General features: G+C 42.0%; 1 protein-coding gene and 1 non-coding gene across 3 annotated transcripts in view; both read left to right on the top strand.

The window, feature by feature from the left end:
• Positions 1-21,782, top strand: part of CHD4 (chromodomain helicase DNA binding protein 4) — a 34,049-nt gene extending 12,267 nt beyond the window's left edge. For both annotated transcript variants that reach the window (XM_089488917.1, XM_089488916.1), the window contains exons 15-40: positions 1,721-1,912; positions 2,005-2,205; positions 2,381-2,518; positions 3,090-3,211; positions 3,315-3,488; positions 3,836-3,977; positions 4,511-4,642; positions 4,771-4,888; positions 5,077-5,201; positions 5,384-5,648; positions 5,739-5,911; positions 6,194-6,374; positions 6,460-6,546; positions 10,234-10,322; positions 10,765-10,898; positions 11,684-11,828; positions 12,225-12,390; positions 12,690-12,805; positions 13,122-13,248; positions 13,402-13,479; positions 13,602-13,739; positions 13,832-13,940; positions 15,285-15,417; positions 16,311-16,506; positions 20,949-21,136; positions 21,282-21,782. In XM_089488917.1, coding sequence (XP_089345043.1) covers positions 1,721-1,912; positions 2,005-2,205; positions 2,381-2,518; positions 3,090-3,211; positions 3,315-3,488; positions 3,836-3,977; positions 4,511-4,642; positions 4,771-4,888; positions 5,077-5,201; positions 5,384-5,648; positions 5,739-5,911; positions 6,194-6,374; positions 6,460-6,546; positions 10,234-10,322; positions 10,765-10,898; positions 11,684-11,828; positions 12,225-12,390; positions 12,690-12,805; positions 13,122-13,248; positions 13,402-13,479; positions 13,602-13,739; positions 13,832-13,940; positions 15,285-15,417; positions 16,311-16,506; positions 20,949-21,136; positions 21,282-21,299 — 3,687 coding nt within the window. In that variant the 3' untranslated portion in view covers positions 21,300-21,782. The remainder of the gene's footprint in view (positions 1-1,720; positions 1,913-2,004; positions 2,206-2,380; positions 2,519-3,089; positions 3,212-3,314; positions 3,489-3,835; positions 3,978-4,510; positions 4,643-4,770; positions 4,889-5,076; positions 5,202-5,383; positions 5,649-5,738; positions 5,912-6,193; positions 6,375-6,459; positions 6,547-10,233; positions 10,323-10,764; positions 10,899-11,683; positions 11,829-12,224; positions 12,391-12,689; positions 12,806-13,121; positions 13,249-13,401; positions 13,480-13,601; positions 13,740-13,831; positions 13,941-15,284; positions 15,418-16,310; positions 16,507-20,948; positions 21,137-21,281) is intronic.
• LOC149323433 (small Cajal body-specific RNA 11) lies at positions 12,427-12,562 on the top strand. Its single transcript, XR_016279602.1, has one exon.
• Positions 21,783-27,673: the final 5,891 nt, after the last annotated feature.

The following is a 27,673-nucleotide window of genomic DNA, read 5'->3' as shown; positions in this document are numbered from 1 at the left end:
TAATCTGTAGTCTGTATCAGATTAAGCCTTCTCAGTAGCTACTCCGAAGTTGTGAATCTCCCTTTCAAGAGGGTTTTGGTTAGGCCCCTTCCGGCAGGTAAAGGCCTTCTCATTTAGGCATGCATTTAGTTTTTAATTTGTTTTAGCAAATGCAGCTTTTAATGGGGCGTTGCTCCTCTGTTAAACATACTTTTAATACTTTTAAACTTGTGTGCTTTAAATAGAATTCTGGTTTAATTCTTTTAGTCTTGTATTACTCTTGTTGAATTGTACTTTGTTTTAGGTGATTGGAAGCTAATTTGTGGTTTGTACTGGTTGAAAAGCAGGATATCAAACAAACAAATAAAACCAGTCCTCTTCATCTTAAAGCTGTCTTGAAATTCCCATCACTTTTAACTAATATGTCAGTGGGAGTTGAAATCCAAAACAGCTGGAGATTTAATACATTTGGAGGGCACCAGGTTGAGCAAGGCTGGTGTTTAGTATGTAAAATTTCTGGGAATTTTGAAGTGGGGGGGAGAGAATTCTCTCCTATTTTGGAAAAAAATGCAATATTTGTATCTTTTACAGATTGGAAATCATTTTGTTATTTTATGAATATGAAAGTGTATTACATATAAAGTTGTTTGTCTTAACAGTATCATGTTTCATATATCATATTAAAATACAGTTTATTGAGACAATTATTATAAGTAGAGTGAACTTTTCTGTTAAAAAAACCTTTTTTGTTTTGTTACAAGTTAGCTATGTTGTCCTGAGCTGCAAAGAAATTTATTGGTTTTGCAGGTTTATTAGGAGCAGGCAAAAACATTAAAGATAGAAGAAACCTTCAGCATAGTAAAAGATAATTGTTTTGTCCCCTTTTGTATTTTTATAGTGCCAAGTAGGCATTACAAATTTATTTCCATAAAAAATAAAAACAGAGAAAAAAGAAAGCAGGGATGGGAATAGCATTGATCTGATCATATACATACATAAGTTTTTTGAATTCATTTGGGGGAGATTAAATATTTATTTCATTTTATTTATGGGATTTATATACTACCTTTCTCTCAAAATGGGATCCACCGTTATGTGAACAACTTTACTTACAAACTTTTTATTCGTCATATTCCATAATCCAATTTTCCCAGGAAGAAAATCTTTGAGAAAAAGTATTTTACCAGGGTTTCACATTGCTACCTGGTCTACACAGAATCCAGGATGTGCAAGGTTTTTGCCTGATTGAAATGTTCTGATTTTTCTGTTCTTTGCAGTTTCCATTTATTCTTCATAGATACCATCATTTTTCCTGTAGTTATGTCCCTTGTTCATAGCAATAGCTATGCTATCTCCATCCTTTCCTTATCAAACATTTCACAAGCAGGGAATATAGACATTCTTTAAAAAAAATGGAAATTTGCATGCATGTGCTCAGGACCTGTACTTGCTGGAATGTGCACATAAGACCTCTGATTGAGATGTCTTACACTTACATTTGTTTTTGATGCTAGAGATGGAGAGGTTATAGAAGAAGAAAGAGAGAGGCTAAAATTTGTTAACTCTGGTTCAGGATCTAAAGTCATTAGCGTGGCAAGTTTTACAAACCAGGGTTGTTGTGCTAAACTCAGAACTGGAACACACTGTGCTACCCAGTGAAGCAGTCCTTGGTAGCTGGCTTGTCTCAGTACTGCCAGGCAGGAATGAGACCATTCTGAATTGGTTTTCTACATCTCTGCAGCCTACCGTAAAGTATGATAGACAACCTGATTACCTTGATGTGACTGGAGGAACACTGCATCCTTATCAGCTGGAGGGCCTGAACTGGCTGCGTTTCTCTTGGGCCCAAGGCACAGACACCATTCTGGCTGATGAAATGGGTCTGGGAAAGACTGTACAGACAGCAGTGTTTCTGTACTCACTTTACAAAGAGGTGAGGTTCAAGTATCTTTTGAAATATGTATGTACAAATGTTCCAGAAGTGTATTTCCTGTTGTGTTAAATTTTGGGTTTATCTTACCATAGGGACACTCTAAAGGGCCTTTCTTGGTGAGTGCTCCATTGTCTACCATCATCAATTGGGAGAGAGAATTTGAAATGTGGGCCCCTGACATGTATGTGGTGACTTACGTTGGGGACAAAGACAGCCGAGCTATTATCCGTGAGAACGAATTTTCTTTTGAAGACAATGCTATACGTGGCGGAAAGAAAGCTTCCAGAATGAAGGTACTATGGCAGACTAACTTGAATTAGTGCTTTTTTGAGAATGTTTTGGGCTTCTGAGTAGATCCTAGTGACATTTAAATGATGAATAGTGGGAGTCTAGTTCTTGTCTATGACTACACTTTTCTTCCCTTCATTTTCTTTAAAATTCTAATGGTGTGCCCTTTAATACTTTTAGAAAGAAGCATCTGTTAAGTTCCATGTGTTGCTCACTTCCTATGAGTTGATCACAATTGACATGGCTATTCTGGGCTCTATTGACTGGGCTTGTCTTATAGTGGATGAAGCACACAGATTGAAGAATAATCAGTCCAAGGTAGGGACAAATTACTTATCTGAAACTCCCATGATTCCTAATTTCATGATTTATGCCTTAGGCTATAGGAGGTTTCCTAGATTTTATATCTTTTTCTTTTTGAACTACCATGGTTAATGAGCTTTTCAGCCGACTATGTCACCTGCAACTTTTTTATACTCTTTGTACACGTTTAGCTTTAGTTATATTAACACTTCGTAATATCTTGGGGTATGCCTTGCAGCTCCCGTGCAATGTAATTACAGCTTTTGCACAAATGTGTTGCACAAGTGTATCTGCCTTTAAGAACAAACAACATTTGTCTAAAGAATCTTTGTTTAAGCATTATGTTTCTACTGCCATCCCAAAATATCTGGAGTCTTCATTTTAATCCCATGTTGATTTTCTTTTCTTGTGGTTTATGAAACAGTGTGACATTAGTACATTTTTCAAAATGTTACAGGGTTATGCCTTTACATAGGTAAGAGATTACACAGTTTATGTAAAACTCATAGACAAAATGAGTGTTTGTCTTCTGGTCCATTTAAATAACAGTAAATCTCCTTTTTCTTTCTCCCAACACTGCCTTCAGTTTTTCCGGGTGTTGAATGGCTACTCTCTTCAGCACAAACTCCTGCTTACAGGGACCCCTCTGCAGAACAATCTGGAGGAATTGTTTCACCTCCTTAACTTCTTGACACCAGAAAGATTTCAGTAAGTCCTGCAGTGTACAGTTCGACACAGTTTCTTGGCTTGTAATTTACCGGTTCCTTTTTGTTTTCTTTCTTCTTGAGTGTCTGTCTCAATTCTTTCATAGCAACCTGGAGGGCTTCCTAGAGGAGTTTGCAGATATTGCCAAGGAAGATCAGATCAAAAAGCTTCATGATATGTTGGGTCCTCACATGCTGAGGCGCTTGAAGGCTGACGTCTTCAAGAACATGCCTTCCAAGACAGAGCTTATTGTCAGAGTGGAACTAAGTCCTATGCAGAAGTAAGTGTCAGATCATTGTCTGCTTATTTCTTTATTGAGTGAACCTTTTTTTTGTTTTGTTTTGTTTTTTTGTTTGTTTTTGAAGCATCCTGAAATAAATTAGTTTTAGTTAATGCATCTCTCCAATTTTGTCTTGGGATGCTGATTTAGAGTTAAATGTGTGATATATTCAGATTTCAGTTGTTAGTCCTCCATGCTTACTCAGGTATATAAAATAGACTTTTACTTCTCAGAGGTCAAAGTGGTTGGAGTTTGGTAATAGATCTGTGCTTCAGTGTGCTGGTGCTAAATGTTTGCAACCGATTAGTGTTATGTGAAAAGAGTTTAGTAAAGTGCATGTTTTACAGGAAGTACTACAAATATATCCTGACAAGAAATTTTGAAGCCTTGAATGCCCGAGGTGGTGGCAACCAAGTTTCTTTACTCAATGTGGTTATGGATCTGAAGAAATGCTGCAACCACCCATATCTCTTTCCTGTAGCTGCTATGGTAGGTTCCATTTTCCCTACAACCTTGTCTGAAAACAAGCATATATTTTTCCTGCATTCCATTAGAGGAATTGGGCTGTTTGCTTTCTTGAGTTAAAAAAAACAACTCCTGCTTATGGCTTCTTACTGCTTTTTCTTGATAATTTACATTTATCAAGTCCCACCTGCAACTATCTCTTGGGATCTTGATAGTTAACTTCATTATCAGTCTTGTGTTACAGTCACTAGTGAGGATGAATTAATCACTTGATGGTCATCTCAGGCTGAAATGTGACATTTCTTAAGTAATAGAACATCCGTGTTTTGCTATGCTATCTCTTCCGTGGAGTGATCAGGATTTTTTTGTAGATAAAAGATACAGAAATATGGCAAATGTAAAACTTAGTGAAGTACTGGAGCAGCATTGGCAAGAAGGCTACTAGAATACCTTCAGAATAAGATGACATTTGTGAACAATAATCTGGCCAAGACCAGAAATTCAAAAAATACCCTCTCTTCTAGCTACCTCCTTTTTATTTTCCTCTTTATATCCAGGAAGCACCGAAGATGCCCAATGGGATGTATGATGGCAGTGCTCTAATTCGTGCCTCTGGGAAGTTGCTTCTGCTGCAGAAGATGTTAAAGAACCTCAAGGAGGGAGGGCACAGAGTGCTAATTTTCTCTCAGGTAACTAAGAACAGTCTTTTCTTCCAGTGACTGTGGATGATTGTGTATCATATAAGCTGTTAAAATGGTGGTACATTAGACCAATGAATTTAGTGCATCTTCCCTCTATTCATTATTATTATTTTAAGATGACCAAGATGTTGGACCTGTTGGAAGACTTTCTGGAACATGAAGGATATAAGTATGAGAGAATCGATGGTGGAATCACAGGAAATATGCGCCAAGAAGCCATTGATCGTTTCAATGGTATGGATATTAAAGAATGTATAACATGTTCTGTTATCTTGAATTTCTTCCTCCCCCTGCCCCACCCTTTGCCAATCATGTTGGATGACCTTTTAAATCACTGTGGTTCATCTGGAGAATCCTCTGAAAATGAAAGGACTGGGTACTCCAGGTCTATGGTGTTACAGTGTCTTGTCTTGTTTTTCTAGCTCCTGGTGCCCCGCAGTTCTGCTTCTTACTTTCTACAAGAGCTGGAGGCCTTGGTATCAATCTTGCCACTGCAGACACCGTAATAATCTATGACTCTGACTGGAACCCACATAATGACATCCAGGTGAGTTTAAAGCACAAGACAAGACTATCAGATAGAATTTTAAAAAAGGATAAGGATGAAAATGATCATAGAATCATGATGAAAACATGTCATTGGAAGGTGAAGAAAACAAAAGTTCCAAAGCCAGAGAGAGAAATATGAATTGTAAAAACCTTTTCTCCCATCTCTTTTGCCTCTGTCAGGCCTTCAGCCGTGCTCACCGAATTGGACAAAACAAGAAAGTAATGATTTATCGTTTTGTCACAAGAGCCTCAGTGGAAGAGCGGATAACACAAGTAGCCAAGAAAAAAATGATGCTGACCCATTTGGTTGTGAGGCCAGGATTGGGCTCGAAGACTGGTTCTATGTCAAAACAGGAACTTGATGACATTCTTAAGTTTGGTACTGAAGAACTTTTTAAAGATGAAGCTACTGAAAGTGGTAAGAACCTGCGCAACACAACACAAAGTGAGTGAACTAGGTAACTTTTTCTTCTTTGTTTCTTCTGTATGCTTTAATCCTCTGAATTAAAGCAAAGCATCTGTGTTCCTACTCTAGGTGATACCAAGGAAAGTGAGGACAGCAGTGTCATTCATTATGATGATAAGGCAATTGAACGTCTCCTGGACCGAAACCAGGATGAGATAGAGGATGCTGAGATCCAAGGCATGAACGAGTATCTGAGCTCCTTCAAGGTGGCTCAGTATGTGGTGCGTGAAGAGGAAATGGGGGTAAGTAAGAATTTAGTTACTGCTTCTTGGCTCTGGATGCATGGTAAAGGATCTCTATAGCAGGGATGGAGAACATTAGGCCCTCCAGATGTTTTAGACTGTAACTCTCACTGTCCCTTGCTGTTGATCATGCTGTACAGGACAGATGGGAGCCGTAGGCCAAAGCTAAAGGTTTCCCATTCTTGCTTTAAACCTACTGGGGAGTAAGGTCTGTGGGGGCTTGTTTCTGAGTAAGCCTGCATATGAAAGGGCTATTCTTAATAACTGATATTTCTGTGGTAGGAGGAGGAGGAGGTTGAACGGGAGATTATCAAACAGGAAGAGTCAGTGGATCCAGATTACTGGGAAAAGTTGCTTCGCCATCATTATGAACAGCAGCAAGAAGACCTGGCCAGGAATCTGGGGAAGGGCAAACGTATCCGCAAGCAAGTTAACTACAATGATGGCTCACAGGAGGACAGAGGTGTGTGGAGAACAGGAAGTGAAGTTGTTTAAGGGAGTGCCTTCCCCATCCTCTGACAACTTAGTTGTACATTTTGTCTTTCCAGATTGGCAGGATGACCAGTCAGATAATCAGTCTGATTACTCTGTGGCTTCTGAGGAAGGGGATGAAGATTTTGATGAAAGGTCGGAAGGTAGGTATAAGGTTTTGTGCCCTTTGAATTTGGAATACAGAAGATGAAATGGCTGGATAGAGGAAATGTTGAAGGCATATGTGGTGTCATGATTTGAATGTCAGACCAGGATTAAAGCGGTCCAGACTAGAGATGGGAAAGCCCTGGAAAAAACAGGAAAAATTCAGGGGGGGAAAAGTTTTTATCCTGACGGCTTTTTATACCTTTAAAACAAGGTGTTCATATTCTCCAAAGCATTTCTAAAAACTATGTATGTACAGTATCAGAAATTATTCTAATTTCTGTGCACTGAGCGAGGAGAAGCACTGAGCACATTTCTGTGCACTCATTGAGGACAAACCTACATTACAAAATGAACTCTCCAATGCAAGAGCAAGATGCATTTCTTCCTATAGGGGGCACTGCTATTGTCACTAGAGAAGAAAAAGGTCTGTTTGGTTCTGGTGTGTCCTCTTCGCTGGCATCAAAGCACTGGAAGGAAATACAGCAACAAAAAGGACCTGAACGTATACTTAATTTAAAAAGGTAAGAGTTTAAATTTATCTGATTTCAGAAAATTGAACCTTATTTATTTATTTATTTATTGGGAGTATTCCTATCCTGCTTTTCAGCCACAAAGCCTCTCAGAGCAGCTTACAAATTGTTAATTAGACAGTTCCCTGCCCTCAGGTTGACAATATAAAAAGAAATGACATAAAAGGAGAAGGAGAAAGGAAAGTGGGGAAGGGGATCAAGTCTTCTTTCTCTGGGCTAGGCCTGATGGAGCTGGGCCTGTCCTATTCTGAAGCCTAGGCTGTGGCAGATGGACTGGAGGGAGGGCCCTTCTTCTGTCTCTGAGTTAGGCCTGGTGGAGCTTGGCCCACCCTTCTCTCCCTCTGAGGCCAAGGCCCATTAACTATATTAGTTTATAACCTTTTGGTAGGTAATAATTACAATACATCTAATGTGGTTCTTTACTTCCCCCACCTGCACCCCTAGCTTAGTGTTTTCTTGCAAGCTAGCCACTAAATTATTTTTCTTTCCTATTCTCTTCAGGAAAATGATGAGACCAACATCTAGCATATGGAAGCATTTTTCACATTACAAGTTCTTCTCAGAAGAAAAATGTGATTTGCAAATATTGTCAGATGAAATACGCATTTCCAAATCCAGGATGACAAAACACATTCTTGTATGTAACAAGCATCCTGTAGATATTAAAAAATCCTTCATGGATCTAAGTGAAGACGACCATAAAGATGAAAGTGCACAGAGCTTTCTTCAGCGTTCTCGTTCAAGAAGTCCTCTTCCTGCTCCATCTGTAACATCAGCAGCATCTTCAGCTAAACACATATTGAAAACAATTGCATCTAAAAAATACTCATTAACTTCATTTGTAGACAAGATGACGCCTGAAGATCAGGAAAAAATGGATAAAGCTCTTGCAAGAGCAATATATTCTGGATCACCATTTTCAATAACTGAAAATACATTCCGGCAGGAAACTTTGAAATTATTACGACCATCATACCGGTTGCCCAGCCGACATTCTTTGAGCAAGCCTCTTTTGGAGTCGGAATATGGACGTGTAATGAAATCTGTGCAAGGAAAAATTAATGAAGCACTGTGTCTTGCACTATTTACAGATGGATGGACATATATGAGAAGAGAAGGAATTATAAATTTTGTGATAACAACACTTCAACCAGTTTTTCTCAGAAGCATTGAAACAGGAGACAACAGACATACTGCTAGTATATCAGTTGTAAAATAATGTGAAGTCCTACAGAAAATTGGAAGAGGTAAAGTATTTGCTTTGCTGACTGACAATGTCAGCAATATGAAAGCAGCATGGGAGATAATAATGGATAAGTATCCACATATTACTGCAGTAGGATGTGCATCTCATGGGCTAAACCGGCTTCTTAATGATATTATGAAACTGGACACCCTCAAATGATCTATAGAAAAGCAAAAGGAAGTTATAAAATGTAAAAGCTACTCATATTGTAGCTGCAGTTTTTAAGAAGAAGCAAGTAGGAAAAAATGCAAAGAATTAAAATAGTGACTTTGAAGGTCTGTAGTAAAACTCAGTGTGGAGTTGTGATCTCCTTTGGAAGTTTACTGAAAAAGAAGCTCTTCAAGAAACAGTATAGTAGTTGAAGATCTTAAAGTACCCAGGAGTGTAAGAAACACTGTTCTTGAGGATATCTTTTGGGTTCAGCTGCAGAGTTCCCTGAAGATTCTAAAGCCAATTTCTTCTGCAATCACTGCATCTGAATCAGACAGTGCACTTCTGTCAGAAATTCCTCACCAAATGGCCAAGATAAAAACAGCTCTTTTTGAGAATCTCAGTGTATCTCCACTTACAACTGTAGAAAAAAAAATAAAGTGAAAGATGTTATTTTAAAAAAGAAGAATTTTGTTGCCATCCAATTCATGCTGCTGTAAATACATTAGATCTGATATTCAAACGTGGTAATATAAGCAATGATAGCACTACTGTTGCATTTGACTGGGTTACAAAACAAGCATCACACTTAGGACTTGATGTTGGGGAGGTACTTGCAAACGTTGCAGAATATAGAGCATCTTCATGGATTTGGTCCAGGAATGCAATCTGGGATTCTGCCAAACATATCCCTCCTGCAACATGGTGGCAAGGTCTTTTCACAATGCAGCCTCTGCTTCTCACCTCCTTCAGATTCCTGCATCTTCTACAGCAAGTGAAAGAATCTGGTCTATGTTTGGAAACACACTAAATCAAGAAATAAACTGACATATGAAAGGGTAGAGAAACTTATTTCAATCCGGGCAAACCTTGAGTTTTCAGAAATCCATAATAACTGTGATTCAGAAATCCATGATAACCTAATGTAGCAGAAGCAGAGAATGAAACTGATACTGATAACTATACCTCAGAAAATGAGTGATTAAATTTCATGCCTGTTAATTAAATCTTAGTCTCTCCTCCCTTCCACACACTTCCCTCCCCCACAATTATTTTTTATTGGAATGGGTGCTTTATGTCCATTTGATACTGTGGAGAGGAAATATAAATATTTTTTGTTACTAATGATGATTTCTTCTGTTTTTTCCCCCTGCTCCACATAAACCAACCTTCGGGAGATTGTTACAAATAAAATTAAAAAATAAATAAAAATACATTCTGTTGTAATAATTGTTTGAATACACTGTATTTTAATATACCAGTTATGATAATTTTATGCCAAATCAAATTGTACATAGTCATATTTTATGTTCCTAAAGTAACAGAGTGACTCTCAACCTGCAAAAAGTGCTAATACTTTCTGAAAATTTCCATTTTTTTTCCAGGGGGGAAATGGATTTTTCCCTGTGGCTTCAAAATTTCCAAAAATTTTACATCTCTAGTCTAGACTGAAGTCTTTATTCAACCATGAACCTCACTGATTGATTTTGAAGTAGTCTGTATGTCTCAGTCTACCTCAGGGGGCTTGTTATGAAGAGAGAACTGGTGGAGGTGGGATAAGTGTGTACATTGCCTTGAGTTGCTTGAAGGAAAAGCACGGTATAAATTGAATTGGAGAAATAGGATGGAGACTTTTCATATATGTCATCTATTTGTTCCTACCCCTTATGTGTGTATAGTGTATTGAAGACTATCTTAACCTAGTTATGTTAGGCTGTATTAAACTGTACTTACTGCTCATTTTTCTGTCTTACCAGCTGCTCGTCGACCTAGCCGCAAAGGCCTAAGGAATGACAAAGACAAACCCTTGCCCCCTTTGCTTGCCCGTGTTGGAGGAAACATAGAGGTAAATCATAATGTATGCTGCTCTGGGCGTTTTGCAATAAAGTATAGTACAGAAAACCTTTAAATAAATGAAACAATAGGAGACATGTGTAGGTTGTAGAGCAAGTTAAGCCATAACTTACTAAAAGTGAAATTAACTAAAGTGAGGCTATCATGGTTTGGACATATCATGAAATTTATCTTTTTATAAATAATGTGACTCACTGGAAAAATGCTAAATTGGAATAGTAATATTTGGCAATCCACTTGTAGTGTGGTCCCCCTCTTTTCCAATCAAGGAAGCCATGGCCATAAGTTCGGAAAACCTGAGAAGAGCAGTTGATGACAGAGGATCTTGGAGGTCTCTCATTTATAGGGTCGTCATAAGTCAAAGTGAACTTGATAACAAATAAGAAATCGGTGCTCTCTGTTTTTATTTCACCTGGCCTTGTGTTTGCCTTCAGGTTCTGGGCTTTAATGCTCGCCAGCGGAAGGCCTTCCTAAATGCCATCATGCGCTATGGAATGCCCCCTCAGGATGCTTTTACTACTCAGTGGCTGGTGCGGGACCTCCGAGGAAAGTCAGAGAAGGAGTTCAAGTGAGTTTGCAAGCACAGATGAGATTTAACTTTTAAAAGCTCATGAGAAAGGGAGTGGTGAAATGTGGGCAACAAACAGATTATCTGAAAGACTGTATTTTTCATATGAATCTGCCAAAATCCAAAAGATCTTCAGGGCAAGGCTTTCTCTCAGTCCCACCACCATAGACTCATTTGATGAGGACACAAAAGGGAGCCTTCTCAGTGGTTGCTGCCAGCCTTTGGAACTCCCTTCCACTGGAGGCTAGGCTGGCCTCTTCTCTGCTCTTCTTTTCCCGACAGACAAAACATTGCAAGGAAGCATTTAATATGTTGTTGTGCCCATGGATGTTTCTTATTATGGTGTTGCTTTGATAGAATTTTAATGGTTTTATATTTTAACTTATTTTTTAAGGATTTTACATTTTTTTTACTTTTTATATGAATGTGATGTTTTAATTGTGCTTTTTAAAATTATGCTGTTTTATTGTTTTTAAGCATCTTCTATGACCTGCCTTAGGTCCAATTTGGGAGAAAGGCAGCATATAGAACAAATAAATAAATAACAAATTCCTCTTAGTATGGAAGAGAAATGACAGAATTTGACAAGCAGTGCCTGAAGAGAAAGTGATAGGAACTATACTAGTCATAGAGGAATGATAGAGCATAGTGCTAAATAACTTATACACAGATTTCTTTGGCTGTTGGTGAGGAATAACTTTCTGATAGTGATGCTGCTACAGATTGGAAAAAAGGTAGCTAACTCCCTTGAAAGAGGTATTAAGGCTTCCTCTTCCTTTGCACAGGGCCTATGTCTCACTCTTCATGCGTCACTTGTGTGAACCAGGAGCCGATGGCGCAGAAACCTTTGCTGATGGGGTCCCACGAGAGGGCCTCTCACGACAGCATGTCCTCACCCGGATAGGGGTCATGTCTCTCATACGAAAGAAGGTAGATAGTCAAAACAAAACAAAACTTGTTCCTTGTAAGGACAAGAAAGTTTCTTTTTGTTGTTGTGTGCCATCATTTCTGACTTTAGAATTACCATATCACAGCAGTGAGTTTTTTGGCAAGATTTGCTCAGAGTGGGTTTGCCTTGGCCTTCCTCTGAGACTGAGAAAGTGTGACTTGCCCAAGTTCACCCAGTGGGTTTCCATGGCTGAATGTGGATTTGAACCCTTGTCTCCAGAGTTGTAATCCCTCAAACCACTACACCGCACTGGTTGTGTTTGATGGTGGCTGGAAATTTCTAGGCAATTTATGCATATGAACAACTTCTCAAAAAATACCATGTTTCGCTGGTTCTGGTTTTAAAAAATTAAGACCTTCCACTTTGTCATTTATTAGGTGCAAGAGTTTGAACATGTGAATGGACGCTGGAGTATGCCAGAACTAGCAGAGATAGAGGAAAACAAGAAGCTTTTGCAACCCAGTTCACCTTCCCCTAAAACCCCAACTCCCTCAACACCAGGAGACACACAGCCTAACACACCTGCCCCTGTTCCTCCACTTGGTAAGAACCTTCAGATTTTATATTTCTTAAAGAGCTCAGTCCAGCCTCCAGTTCTCACCCCTCTTTCCAAAGCTTTGGAAGAAGGCTTGGAGTGGACATAGATTAAAATGACTCTTAAAATAGGAGGTTTTCTCAGAGTTCTGAGTTGACCTCAAAGGCACAAGAGCACATCTTTATGGGATATTTGTGTGGTGGGAATAATACTGCTTTATTTGGAGGCTTGAATAGGGGAAAAACACAGTCTCTGTGAAAAGGAATTTACTGTGAAAATGTTTTTCTTTTCCTTGTTCCAATTCTAGAAGAGACTATTAAAGTGGAAGAGGGAGCCTGTACCAAGGATCAAGGGGAGTCAACAGAATCTGAGAAAGTGACAAGTCCCACTGCTACTGCTGCTGAAAGTGAAGCTGCAGCTGAGGTGAGGTTCACGTCTTGCTGTTAAGAGTAGAAATTCTTTCTCTCAGTTTTGTAACACTGATGAGGTATTTTCTGTTTTGGCTTTATTGTCTCCCTTGTCTTTGCTGAAGGGAAGAATGTGGTTTATAACCACTTATTCCACTATGCTTAAGAAAAAATGCCATAATAGCAAGAAACACTATTGTGTTAAAACATAAAACTTACTAAAACAGTGGATAGTGTTGATGAAGATAAGTTTCAGTTCTTTCAGCTGACCCTGTGTGAAATCTGTGCATGGGGAGAGCACTGAGTGATAATACATCCTTCTCCCTACATAGCAAGGTCCGCCTCCAACAGAGACCCACTCACAAGAAGCTAAATCTCCTGTGAACGCTGTGGAAATTGAAGAAAAGAAGCCAGATGAACCAGAAGTAAAAGAGGAGCCAATGGAAACGGAAAGTAAAGGTATGAATTGATATGAGCTGTGCTTTGGAATTGGATGGGACCTGAATAGCATAGGAGTCTCTTGAGGGTTATCAAAGTCAGCCTGCTTTGTTACTGAATTAGCTACTGCTTGCAATATAAGATACTAGCTAGAAAAATGTTTCTTTTCTACAGCTGATATAGAAAAGGTTGAAGAGAAGACACCGGCAGAACTACCGACAGAGCCTCCAATCATAAACCTAGAAGAAAAAGGTAAGCATGTTAAGGCTTGGCTAGTATGCTAGAATGTATTCTGTTCTCCTGTAGATGTAGTTACTGTAGATGCTAAGGTCTGATCAGCCTCATGTAAGTTTGTTCATTTTCCCTCTTTGCAGAAGAGAAGAAAGAGGATGAAAAGAAAGATGTAGTGATGCTCCAGAATGGAGAAACACTTAGAGACCCTAGTGATGACCGCCATAAGAAGGCCATGAAGCAAAGATTCATGTTCAACATTGCTGATGGTGGCTTCACTGGTAATAGTTTGTTAAGACTATATCTACTGCTGGGGAAGTGTGGTTTATACATGTATGAGAAATATTTTCTGACATGATTTCCTTTCTTGCAGAGTTACATTCCTTGTGGCAAAATGAGGAGCGAGCAGCTACTGTTACTAAGAAGACCTATGAGATCTGGCACCGGCGTCATGACTATTGGCTCCTGGCAGGAATCATAAAGTATCCTTTCTCTAAAATTCTCAAGATTAGTCTGTCCTAGATTTTTGAGTTGGCCCCACAACCAAGGGATTTCACAGGCCTAGTTATTGCTTCTGTGTCTCTGTCTGCATAGATTCACTGCAAATGCTTTCTTCCTTTATATTTTGCCTTTACTCCAACAATCTTAAGTGTACAGAACATGAAATTACCCCAATTTATATTTTTACAAGGTAGATTAGACTGAGAGTAATTTTTCTTGAATTGGAAAGATTTAAAAAGACAACAAGTTCACAAGTTACAAACTATGGTTTTGTGTGTCTTCAAGTCATTTCTGACTAGGATGAACCTATCACAGGGTTTTCTTAGCAGAATTTGTTCAGAGGGGCTTCCTCTGAAGCTGAGAGAGTGTGAATAGCCCAAGGCCACTCAGTGGGTTTCCATGGTTTCAAATGCTTTATCAATCCGCTGTAGAGATTTGAAGCTGGACTCCCAGTGTCCAACATGGTGGCTCTAAGTTTATAAACACTTAATAGAATTAAAATTAAGACTTATGGAAACAATTAAAGAGGGCTTTGCCTGATGCCAAATTAAATAAAATGTTGGTATTTGGAAGAAATCTATAGGGAAAACAACCCAGAATGGTGACACTTCAACTAACGATGATGATCTAGTTCACCGTAGATCAGGTCTGTGAATCATTTGGTGTTCCAGTTTTTGCTAGGCTTCAGCTCCCAGCATTTCTCATTAGTAGTTATGCATGCTAGGGCTGCTGGAACTTGGAATGTGGTTTTGGGGTTTTAACCCAGGTCTTCCCTCCTGGTATTACTTCATTCTGTACATTGTAGAATGTATATATTTCTGTATGCATGGACATTTTTTGCATGACTATTTTTGTGCACTTGCTTGTAAGCTTCTAGTGAACTTTCAAATGCTTTATCAGTCTGCTGTAAGAGCTCATGTGCTTCGTTATTATCTACTGTTGCACCTTTTCCTGCTCTGCCTGGCATAATGCTCTCTCACTGTAGGGACTCTATCTAACCAGAAGTGCTCTCTGTTGCATGGGGTCTATGTTCCAACAAATCTTGCAGCAGTGGTTTGGTGTGGAAGTGGTAATAAAATGAGGAGAACTGACATAGGGGCCTGAGCAGCAAAAAGAGTGCCTGTATTAAGGCCTGCTTTTCAGATCTGAAATGGAACATGACTTGCATCATTGAAAAAGATCTGAGGATGAAAATGTAGGGTTGTATGGTACAAAGGTATTTTTCATGTTTTAAAGAGAACGTTCCTCTGAGTGAAGTTCTGGTCTCATCACTAAGTCTTTAAAGGATTTCCCAAGTTATTTCTTCTGATCTTCGCCAATTTCAGCCATGGTTATGCCCGCTGGCAAGATATCCAGAACGATCCTCGATATGCCATCCTCAATGAACCTTTCAAGGGTGAAATGAACAGGGGCAACTTCCTGGAAATAAAAAACAAATTCTTGGCCAGAAGATTTAAGGTGAGCAACCTGTTATTATATTGCAGCAGTGAGAACTAGTTGCAAGATATATAACACCTTGGGTTTCTACTGAAATCGGAGTACTTTCATTTTCTTTTCTGGGCTTCCTGATAAATTAAGAGCTGTATCTTGTACAATGTTTGGATTGAGGTGACATTTCCTAGCACATGGTATCTAAACAGCAGAATAAATGAATAGAGTTCTCCTTATGGAGCATTGTGCTTGTGCATGCAAAGGTACATCTTTTCTAAAAGCATGCTAGCCTTATTCTATGTATTTAGTATACCTAGAGCTAGACGTTGATATTGGAATCCTGTGGATGCTGGTAACATGGTGGCCATTCTCTCACTCCAAATAAACCTTGAGCCTAATTTTCACCATGCAGAAGTCTATTCCAAACAAATGTTTTAGGGATAAATCCGTTCTGGTTTTTTTACTTCTTTAGCACCAGTGCAAACCTGTGCTGTAGCTGGTGTTGGCACTGGGGATTAGTTCTCCATATGTGTTACTTGCTGCTGCGTGTTGGTTATCTTTTGATTCAAAGAGGCAGACTGTTGCTTATGAGGTAATCCTCACCTAGCTCAGTTTTGGCCACTCTGAGATGTTATAAGCTGAGCAGTTATTCCACATAGTCCTGCAATAAACTATTTGTGGTGAGTACATAGTTTGAAATAGCTGAAGTATTTGTTTAAAATTGAATGTAGGTTTTATAGAAGCTTTGATAAATAAAATGTGTTACATTTCATGTTGCTGCTCTTACTTAGCAAGAAAATTCTAATACTCAGAATGTGAGTGTTCAGAAATGTTGAGTAGGTTCAGAGAGAGAGAGAGTGGTCAGTTACTGCAGCATCACTTCGGAAATGCTGAACACATAGGCTTGCATGCTCTTTCAGCTGCTGGAACAGGCATTGGTGATTGAAGAGCAGCTACGGAGAGCTGCATATCTGAACATGTCGGAAGACCCATCTCATCCTTCAATGGCCCTGAATACCCGTTTTGCTGAGGTGGAGTGCCTAGCTGAAAGCCACCAACATCTATCCAAGGAGTCTATGGCTGGCAACAAACCAGCTAATGCAGTGCTTCACAAAGGTGAGGAGTCAACAAGATCACACTGAATGAGGGCAGACTTGTCTTGTATTGCCACTGGCCCCTTCCCCCCCCCTCATCCCATCTCCCCCTCCCCTCTCATGTTGCCCTATATCCCTCCAAATGCATATTCTTTTTACCCTCAGGTGGAATAGGGTATCTTGTGGGGAGAAACTCCTCCTTATGCCAGCAAGACTGACTCCAATTTTAAAATGTTGAGGCTGGTCCTACTCTTCTTCATCTTTAGTTGTGGCACACAGGTACTGATAGGACTTGGTACCTGATAAACAGAGCAGTACAGTCCCAAAGGAGAAAGAACTGTTGGAGACAGCAGACAGAGTAGGACAAATATCTGTTATCAGCCATTCCCTACTTCATGCCTACTCTGGCATTCAGACTGAAGGGGAATTCCTCTGTCTAGCCTTTTGTCAGCAGGAATAGCCAAAGTGAATGCATTTGGGCTTTTACCATAGTGCTCCCTAAAATGCCACCAACTTAGCCACACAGTCCTTTTTTTTAAGGTTTCTCTCTTTCATAATTTTTACTCTTGCAAGGAATAAGAGCAGAATTCATTTCACTAAAGAAATGAAAATCTTCCCTCACAACCATTCTAGAGGTAATTGTTGAGAAAGAAGCTTTCCAAGAGTTATTCTCACCCACACATATAAAGAAAACAGTGGATCCTTGAAGCACCACTGTTCCTGCAGCCACTGCAGATCATGCTCTTGTCACTGCTGAAAGGATAAACAGTGGCACAATTAAGAGCTTTACTAGATCTCCCAGGAGAGACACAACTTCTACCAGTTACTTTAGGCAGCATATAAAACGGGTTGTTCTCAGATTTGAAGCTCCACTTTCAAGATACCATTTCTCTATCTGAAGAGTTGCCAGCAGATAAGCATATATTCCTAAGCTATGGTTCTTAAGAGTATCTGCATAGACCATTTCTGCCATAATTGCTTTCACATCAGTCAGTAAGAATCTTGCACAAGGATGGCCTGGACAGAAAAATAATGCTGTTTACTCTTTGTTTCTATGCATATAATAGCACGCTTAGATGGTACAGAGTGAAATATCAGATTCGTTGTCTCTTACAGTGACTGCCTAAGTTATCTGTTGGTAAGCAACTAAAGTGAAGATGGCAAATCTAAATCAAATTTAGCTGGTACTCTTTTCTGAGATTGCAGTCTTTGAGAGCCCTCTGGAAACAGTCTTTAGCAGAAACTAAAACCAAGACTGTTTCTACTGCAGAAAGAAAAGATCTCTTTCAGGCTAGCTGATGCTTTTTTATTTCTTCAAAGGGCTATTAAGCCAATATGACAACAAAAAATAGAAATAAGAGACCCAAGCCTGGTTTCCTCAGTATTCTGGAAAGGCATCCATATTTCATATATCCACCCTTCACCCCCTTGCTGCACTTGCAAGATTCTTGTGGTTGAAGCTAGCTAACGTAATTTGCCAACATGTAGAACAATGACATTAATGGATAATGGAGTTAAATCTCCAGAGCCATGCTGTGAAATTTGCCGGAATTTTGAAAGACAGATCCATGTTGCACCCCATATCCAACAGTCATCACTCGATTTCCAGAGTAATCTTTCACATGCTATATGTCAAGGCTGCCTGTTTACTAATGCTCTTCCTAGAAAGGGGAAATAGATTTTCCTACCTTCCAAGAGGAAAGCTAAAACACTGCATATTATTATTTCCCAGTAGATAAAACCCCTGCATCCTGTAGTTTGGGTTATGCGCCTCCCACTCACTCCAGGTCGTCTGAATTTCCACATGTAGACTCAACATAGCCAAACTTGTAATCATCTTGTCCTACCTTAACATCTATATTCGAAGCAGGCATTGCATATGCTTTTGTTCCAACTGTGGTACTTGGGAAACATTTAGATCTTTAAAATGTTTTGGACTATATCTCATAGTCCCTTGCCATGGCGGTTGAAGTTTCTGGAAGTTGTAAGTCCAAAACATCTGGAGGGTTCACACTTCAGTAACAGCAATCATGTGCCAATCTTTCTCCAGAGACCACACCAAAATACTGCTGGTCTTGAGGCAGGAAAGGATGACTGACTTGTCTCTGCTTCATCCTGGGGACCATGCCAGAGAGATGTAGCAACTGGAAATGCCAATTTTTGAAGCTGAATTGATTTTTCCACCTGCTAGTGAATATCTCTAGAATGAATCTCTTCCTGCAAGAGGTGGGTCTTATGAGCTTCCTAGTAACACTCCTCTGTTATGGTCCCAGACCCACCTCCAGTGCTCAGTCCAGCTCCTTAGGATGATTTCATATCAGCAGGTAATAATTTACCATCAGACCAACCTTCTTTCTGAGCTTGAAAATTAGGCTGGCAACTGAGTGAATCTGGAGGATCCATTTTCAGGAACTGGGATTTTTTCCTTCCTCTAGTCATGGTGTTCACCTCATTATCTCACCTGTGAGGTGCCTTTTAAGGCGTCACAGAAAGACAGCAAGAACAGTGCCAATGTTAATGGCCCAAGGAACATGGTCAAGAAATGAAAAGGGAATAGAATGCAAATGGAGAAAGATGATCTGACTTGCACTTCACTGTGTTTTTGATTGAGGCCCAATGTGTATTGTTGCATATATATCATGATTAAAGGCTGACACAAACAGACAAGAAAACATTCACTAAAAGTTTTCTGAGTAGATGAATAGATGAACACCTGAAATCTGTATAGATGGAACATCTGAAAGAATCCTGAGCATATTATTTCAATTGAATAATTGAAGGATCTCTGCTAAGAGATAACCAGATCTAGGAGCTCAGCATTGGATCTTTCACCTCTTACACTAACAAAGTGCTAATTTGGTTTGCTATAACAGGAGGAGGTGAATAGAAATGGTTGATGCAATCAAATTTGACTATATTGTTTTTGTTGTTCCTTTTCAAAGACTGCTGAAAGGTAATCCTGTGGCCAAAATGTCCATGCCGTTTGGCCTTTTCCTAGAAACTTTGGACCTCCTACTCCAAGTTCCCATTAATCAAAACTCCAGATGTTGCAGCTAGTTGTTTGGAGACAGAACTGAACATCTTTAGAACCCATGGATATTCAGGAGGAATCCAGATATTACTTGTTAATAGTTTGGCCTTGCCTGGAAATTCTCTGGCTGGTGTCAGACATTTGAAATGATCTTGCTGTTGACGAGTTGGAAGTCTTGAGGTGTTTCTAGGTGGCCTACTTAAGACTCGTAGCAAACATTCTGCACAGCCAAGTTCCTTGTTTAACCAGTCTTCTTCTTCTTGAGCCACTCATCAGATTCTAAGCTTTCTTGCTCAGTCCTCTGATGGTACAAGGCTCACCCCTAGAGTTTAACTGTTGTCTTGAATACATTGGCTAGACTTCTCTTTGAACCCTTTAAAGGCCACATACCTTCAGTGTTGGACTTCTGAATATTGTTTCTAATGGTATTTACCTTAGTTAAGGTCTGTATAGAGATTGAGAAATGCATCTTTGAACAAAGCAAAATGCTTTCTAGGCTGGGTGGCTACAATAAGTTCTGCCTTGCTTAGAGTGCAAAAGATTACTCATATTTCTTATGCACGACCCATTATGGCATACCTAAGATGCCTGTGGGGCCATATGGCATCCTGACTATTAGGCAGCAGGGTTCTTCTATCTACTACTGTCAAGAAAATCTAAAATGGGCAAAAGTTTTCCTGGCATATCAGATTTAGGAGCCCAAGCAGCTTTTTTTTAGCAACTTGCAAGTGGCTAAGGTTTTTGCACATTTTATAAAAGATGTTATTATTTCTGTACCCTTAGAGGAGTTCAAAAATAATCACATAGGGGAAGAAGCACTATTGAATGCACTACTTTCCAGATATACCAGTGTTTAGCATCCTAGTGCTAGCTGCCCTCCTCCTCATAAAGGAGGAGAAAAGGAAATTCTGGACTTGCCTGTAAATTTCTGCTCTCAAGGAAAGGAGGCCAGTTTCTGTTCTCCTCAGGGAACGGTGCCATTTGATAGTGTAGCTTCTAGTGTAATGCAATATTTTGGGGAGAACAGTTTTTAGGAAGGGTAGTGCCACCCTTTCTTTATGTATATTATGTTCTCTCCACATCTGAAACAGTTCTGTACAGTTGTTAATTATAGACATGATTTGGGCCTGGGAGCATTCTCAGATCAAATGTTTGGGAAGTGAGGGCTGCAACCCCTTCTTCTCCAGTTCAGAATTGGAGTTTGCTTTCCTGGCCAAAGGGGAATAGACCTTCTTCTTCGTGGTCTCTGCGAATCATACAAATGGGTTTCACTGCGCCTGCGCAGTGAAACCCATTTGTATGTATTCGCAGATGACCACTCGAAGAAATACTGTTACAGGTAAGCAACCTGTCCTTTCCTGAGACTAGCTTCCCTCCTTCCCTTAAGGAGAAGAAATTCACAGGTAAGTCCAGAATTTCCTTTTTTCTTCCAGTGCTGAAGCAGCTGGAGGAGTTGCTGAGCGACATGAAGGCAGATGTGACACGGCTGCCCGCCACAATTGCCCGCATTCCTCCAGTGGCTGTGCGTCTCCAGATGTCGGAGCGCAACATCCTCAGCCGCTTGGCAAACCGTAGCAGTGAACCTCCTCCTCCACCTCCACCTCCTCCACCACCCCAGCAGGTAAGCATCTAGGCCTGCCTTTCCCCTCTCCACCCAAACCCTTGCCATGAACTGGAGGGAGGGGGCCCATGGCGACTGCCCCAGCTGGGTGGGTTCAGCATAGAGGACACTGTACTAAGTGAGCTGTTGGTTTCTTTTTTCATAGGTGGCGCAGCAGCAGTGAAGTACCTGTCCAGCGCTGCCAGCCCAGTGATACAGCTGAAGTGACATACGCATCCTTGTTTGAATTGTGATCCCATTCCCTGTCTGCCTGGCGCTCCTGATCAGATGGTGTCCTCTCTGTATGGGGGGATGACGAGAGAGGAGAAAATACAATCTGCCATATGCTACCAGTTGCATTTGGATTGCACTTGGGTAACAGGGGACATTGGATGGACTCTGTACATAGTGACTAGAGACTGCAGCACCACATCTGTTACACAGACCTGGCTGCAGTGTTCACCACCATGGCCCACACTTCCTCGATTTTAATTTTATTTTGAGTTCGTTTACCAGGACGAGTGCAAGCAAAAGTCAGGACAGACACAGCTACCTCCATCAAGATCCTTTTAATACAAAAACTGACTGGACTTGTCCTCTGAAACAGCTGGAAAAAAAGACAAAAAAATCTTGATAACATTGAAAATAAAGGTTTCCTTGTATTTTATTTGTCTCTGTCAAAATATTTGGGGAAATCAAAGGGTTTTCTTTTTGCAGTTTTATGTGCCTTCTGGCCTGGTAGCCATACAAACGGCAGCCATGCTTTGCTTTTAGTTTAAAATTTGATGCTTTGATTGTGAATTCCTGCACGGCAGGGGGGTTTCACTAGATTCTGTGATTCTGTGATTAGATCTCAGATGGTTTGTGGGGATTACAGATGATAGCTTCAGACTGACTTGAGTATACAGTATGAGGTTAGTTCTTAAAAGAGCTAATCAAATTTGTTTTTCCATAAAAGCTGCTTTCTATGTGCTGTGTTTATACATGCAGAAGGTCAGACTATGGGAGGCAGCACCAGTTGCTCACTATACAATTGTCTTTAAGATGAGCTGTGATCTTTCACTATCAAACAGCTTCAGGATTACTGTAGGCAGAAGTAGAAAAAATAAGTTTGCAGGAACCCCTTCTAAATTCTCCATGGTAAAATCACCATAACAGTAAAGTTGATTTAGAGGTACATTTACTTAGCAACATACTGCACAGCTTTACTCCCAGAGTGGTATTGTGAGTGTGAAGTTGTGAAATCTCAAATCTTGCATATGTGTACTATCAACTTGTTTTAAAGTCGTAATAATGTTTATCGGGTGGTTTTTAAAACAACAACAACCTGTGTCAAGAGAAAATAGTTGTTGTTTTTTTATGAAGGCAGTGGTTTAGCTAGGAAGGTCCTTGCAACGCTTAATGTTCTGCTACGTACTAGAACCTGTGCATATTCCAGGGCAGTTTTCTCCCTAAACAATAATTTTAAGTTGGAAGTGGACAGACAGGTGACTAGACTCAAAACAGTCGCAGCCCTGAGTCTGCAGGACCCAAGCAGGAATTGATGAGGAACTGGAAATCTCAAATTCATAGTAAGTCAACGGCAGTTAATAAAAAAAGTGGGAGACAAGCAGAAAATGCAAAGAACACCTACGGGTGTAAATGGTTCTACAAAGGCTGAGTTCATGCCTCTTAGTTTTGTGATGAACAAAAGACAAACAAAGCCAAGTATTGGATGTGCAAAGAATATATTTAGCCAAGTGCTTCTTTTAGTTTATCTAATACTGAGATACCCTAGAACTGACTTATCATTCCTGAACTGCTTATAAAGGTGAATATGGTTATCAACACAGTTAAGGAATAAGCTGTAATATTTCTAAACTGGAACATGTTGGGACATTGCTTTGCACATACACCTGAATAGGACAAGGCTACTGGTTAACACAAAGACTGATATTTCTTTACCTTTGCACATGAAATGGCCAGTTAAGTGCCTTGAAGTTGGTCCTCTCCTCAACTGCCCTGCTCTGCTCCTGCAGACTCACAGCTGTGGCTTCTCTGAATATTTCCATCTGGAATATGGCCTCCTTTTCCTGCTGTCCTCCACTTTACCAAGCATTATAGTCTTTCCTAGGGAATCCTTTCTTCTCATGATGTGGCCAAAGTATGACAACCTCAGTTTAGTTACCTTGGCTTCCAGGGAGAGTTCAGGCCTGATTGTTCTAGGGCCCATCCATTGGCCTTCTTAGCAATCAGTGGTACCCTCAGCACTCTCCTCCAGTACCGCATCTCAAATTCATTTTCCCCCCTATCAGCATTCTAGCTTTCACAACTGTACATATACAGGAGGAATGCTATAGCATCGAGCATCCTGAGTTTAGTATTCAAGGATATATTTCTTTGTTTCAGGATCTTGTCTAGTTCCTTCATAGCTGCCCTTCCAAGTCCTAGTCTTCTGATTTCTTCACATAGAATCATAGTTGGAAGAGACCACAAGGGCCATCCAGTCCAACCCCATTCTGCCATGCAGGAACTCTCAATCAAAGCATCCCCAACAGATGGCCATCCAGCCTCTGCTTAAAGACCTCCAAGGAAGGAGACTCCATTACACTCCGTGGGAATTTGTTCCACTGTCAAACAACCCTTACTGTCAGGAAGTTCCCCTCTGGCTGATGATTGAGCCAGACTATGAAAAATCATGACTGTTTCAATTTCATCATCGTCTGCTTTAAATTACATAGATCATCTGCGGCCACAATTTTTGATTTCTTGATGTTCAGCTGTAGACCTGCCTTTGAACTTTCTTTGATCTTCTTTAATAGTTGTTCCAAGTCCATGATGTTTTCCACTAGTAGTATGGGGTCACCTGCGCATCTTAGTAGATTACCGCACCACCCTCTTATAGTGCTGGTATTCCACTTTTACTGCTGTGGCTGCCTCCTGGTGCATTCTGGGGTTTGTAGTTCAGTGAGGCCTAAGCTCTATTCTAAATGGCCCCTCAACTGCAAATCCCAGAATGCAACAGGAGGCAGCCAGTGCAATAAACGTGGAATAGCAACTCTATCTTCCCTCCTCCCCTCCTCCTCCTGCTGTGTCTAAGCCTGCGCCTCCTATGATATGTTTTGTATATAAGTTGAATAGGTAGGGTGATGATGTACAGCTTTGTCTGCCTCTTTTACCAATTGAGAACCATTCAGTTTCTCCTTTTTCTGTTCTGACAGTAGGTTCTTGCCCTAAATACAGATTCCTTATCAGGACTATCAGATGTGTTGGCACTCCCATGTCTTTAAGGGCATTCCATAGCCTTTCATGATCTATGCCAGGGGTCGGCAACCTCCAGCCCGCGGGCTGGATGCAGCCCGCGGAGGCCTGGCGACCGGCCCCTGGCTGCTGCCACCACCGCCCGTCACGGCTTTTCGCCACTCTGGGCGCCGCCATTTTGGGTGGCAAAATGGCGGCGAAGTCTCGTGCGACCTCCCCGCCATTTTGGGCGAAAAAATGGCGGTGCCCATAGCGGCCTCTTGGGCTATGGGCGCCGCCATTTTTTCGCCCAAAATGGCGGCGAAGTCTTGCGTGACCTCGCCGCCATTTTGCCGCCCAAAATGGCGGCGCCCAGAGCGGCGAAAAGCTGCGATGGGCGGCCGCTGTGGCAGCGGCAGCGGGCCTCTGGGAGGCCCGCTGCCGTCTCCGGGGCCCTCCAGGAGGGCTCTGAGGGCGGCAGGGGGCCTCTGGGGCGCCCGCTGCCATCTCAGGGGCCCTCCAGGAGGGCTCTGAGGGCGGCAGGGGGCCTCTGGGGGCCCGGTGCCGTCACCGGGGCCATCCAGGAGGGCTCCGAGGGCGGCAGGGGGCCTCTGGGAGGCCCGGTGCCGTCGCTGAGGCCCTCCAGGGGGCCCTCCAGCGCTGGCGCCCCCCCCCTCAACTTTTTTGCCGGTCTCTGATGGGGCCTGGGGCCCCGTCAGGGGCCAGCAAAGATGGAGAGTCCTCACCCCCGGAGGGTGGAAGCTCCGCCCCTGGCATGCGGCCCCGCCCCTGGAGGGTGGAAGCTCCACCCCCTGGCACACAGCCCCGCCCCAGAGGGTGGAAGCTCCACCCCCGGCACGCGGCCCCGCCCCGTAGGGTGAAGCTCCACCCCCGGCATGCGGCCCCGCCCTGTAGGGTGGAAGCTCCACCCCCGGCACGTGGCCCCGCCCCGTAGGGTGGAAGCTCCACCCCGGCACGTGGCCCCGCCCCGGAGGGTTGAAGCTCCACCCCCGGCTTTGGGCCCCCAGTCGCCTGAGGGACTGCAACCTGGCCCCCGGCTTAAAAAGGTTGCCTACCCCTGATCTATGCACTCAAAGGCTTTGCTGTAGTCTGTTAAACACATGGTTTCTTCTGGAATTCCTTGGTGTGCTCCATTAGCCATCATATGTTTGCAATGTGGTCCCTACTGTCTCTTCCTTTCCTGAACCCCACTTGGACCTCTGGGATTTCTTTCTCCATGTGTGGTTGGAGTCTGGTAGGCTCCAGTAAGAGCTGATACAGGGACCAGTTTAATATACAGTAGGAACAAAGAAAACAGCTTTAGGCAGAGTCCAAGGGCAACCTGAGCCTCTCCCCTAAACAGGACTGGGGCCCTGGCTTTCCACAAACCAGGCAAGCGCTTTCCAGTCTGGAGTGAGCAAGTCGGCAAATGAATTATTTTCTTAATAGCAAGAGGAGTCGTGGGGCTCCTCCATTTATGGGCACAAAGGGCCCCCTGAAATCAAGCACACTTGGCAGGGTGAGATCTGAGGACAGTTGGGCTATATTGGGTGGAAGGTGCTGTCCAGTAGGAGACACAGGCTGCATCCGTACTGCACTAATAATCCAGTTTGGCATCACTTTTAACTGCCATGGCTCAGTGCTCTGGAATCCAGGATAGTTTTGTGACACATTTAGCCTTCTCTGTTGGAGAGCTCTAGTGCCACAACAAACTACAAATCCCAGGGTTCTATAGCATTGAGCCATGGCAGTTAAAAGTTGCACCCACACTGCAGAAATAATCCAGTTTGGCACCGCTTTACCTGCCATGGCTGAGTGCTATGGAACACTGGGAGTTGTAGTTTGTTGAGGGCCCAGAGCTTTCTCTGGCAGAGAGGGCTAAATGCCTCAGCAAACTACAGTTCCTGGGATTCCATAACACTAAGCCATGGCAAAACGGTGCCAAACTGGATTATTTCTGCAGGGTGGATGCAGCCACAGAAGAAAGAAGATGGATGGTCCTGGTCCAGCTTTCGCCCCAGAGAGATGCCATTGGGAACCCAGAGGGGAGGCCGGGGCTTGACCATGGCTGGGCAGTGGGCTGGCCATCCTGAAAAATACCACCAACCCACCCTTTATAACCAGGGACTTGCCTAGCAAAAACATTTATTTTCAAGCCTAAGAAGCAGAAGGAGGCATCTGGGAGAACATTGCAGCTGGCATTGCCGCCTGATGTGGCTTCTGGGTCTGGTTCATAGTATTGTGGTTGTTGTGTGTCATCATGTTGTTTTAAGTTGACTTATGACAACCGTAAGGCTAACCTTCACGGGGCTTGCTTAGCAATGTGAAGTCGAAGGCTTTCATGGCCGGCATCCATAGTTTTTTGTGGGTTTTTCGGGCCATGTGGCCATGCTGTGAAGATGCGAGATGCCACAGATGCTGGCGAAAGGTCAGGAATAAACTCTTCAAGAACATGGCCACAGAGCCTGAAAAACTCAGAAAAAACTACGCTTGCTTAGCATGTTTCTTCAGAGTGGGTTTGCCCTTGCCATCCTCTGAGGCTGAGAGAGTGTGACTTGCCAAAGGTCACCCAGTGGGTTTCATGGGTGAGCCGGGATCCGAACCCTTGGTCCAATGCTCAAACCACCAAACCCAAATCCCCCCCAAAAGAAAGACTGCCTGCTCTTCACCCCCAAATTGCAGTAAGTATGGCTATTTAAATAATTCAGCTTTGCTTCATTTCTCATATTAATTGGCCTCTAAAGAGCAGCCTAGTGGTTTGAGTGTTGGACTACGACTCTGGAGACCAGGGTTCAAATCCCAGCTTGGCCATGGAAACCCATTGTAAAGTGGCAAGTCACACCCTCTCAGCCTCAGAGGAAGGCAATGCAAACCTCTGAACAAAACTTGCCAAGAAAGCCTCATGATAGGTTTGCCTTGGGGTTGCCATAAATGGGAAAAGAACACACAGCAGTGTAGTTTATTGTGGCACAATGACATAGTAGAAGGATCAATGTCTCTCACAAAACTACAGTTCCCAGAATTCCCTAGCAATGAGCCAGGGCAGTTAAAGCGGCCTCAGACTGGGTTATTTCTGCAGAGGGTATTGGACCTTAGTTTGCAATGAAGCTGCTATTAATATTATAAGTATCCTTTTGAAGGCCCTTTTCCTTTTCTTCTCGCGCGAAACTCGGAAGCTCCATGGTCGAGGGCTGAGGTGTAGTAGTCTTCTAGAACATGAGTCTATTGACAAAAGCGTAGAGGCAACCCTCCAATCAGGAAGAGGAGAACGGGAGCGAATTGGCCAATGGGAGGCTTCCTCCGGGAGGAGGCGGAAGTGGCTGCTGGCCACGTGTTCCA

The sequence above is a fragment of the Sceloporus occidentalis genome, unplaced genomic scaffold (genome assembly GCF_023333645.1).
Source record: "Sceloporus occidentalis isolate IW3139 unplaced genomic scaffold, rSceOcc1.0.p SCAF_1, whole genome shotgun sequence".
Classification (NCBI taxonomy): domain Eukaryota; kingdom Metazoa; phylum Chordata; class Lepidosauria; order Squamata; family Phrynosomatidae; genus Sceloporus; species Sceloporus occidentalis.
Note: the sequence above shows the minus strand (reverse complement) of the source record. Positions and strands in the feature narration are given on the sequence as shown.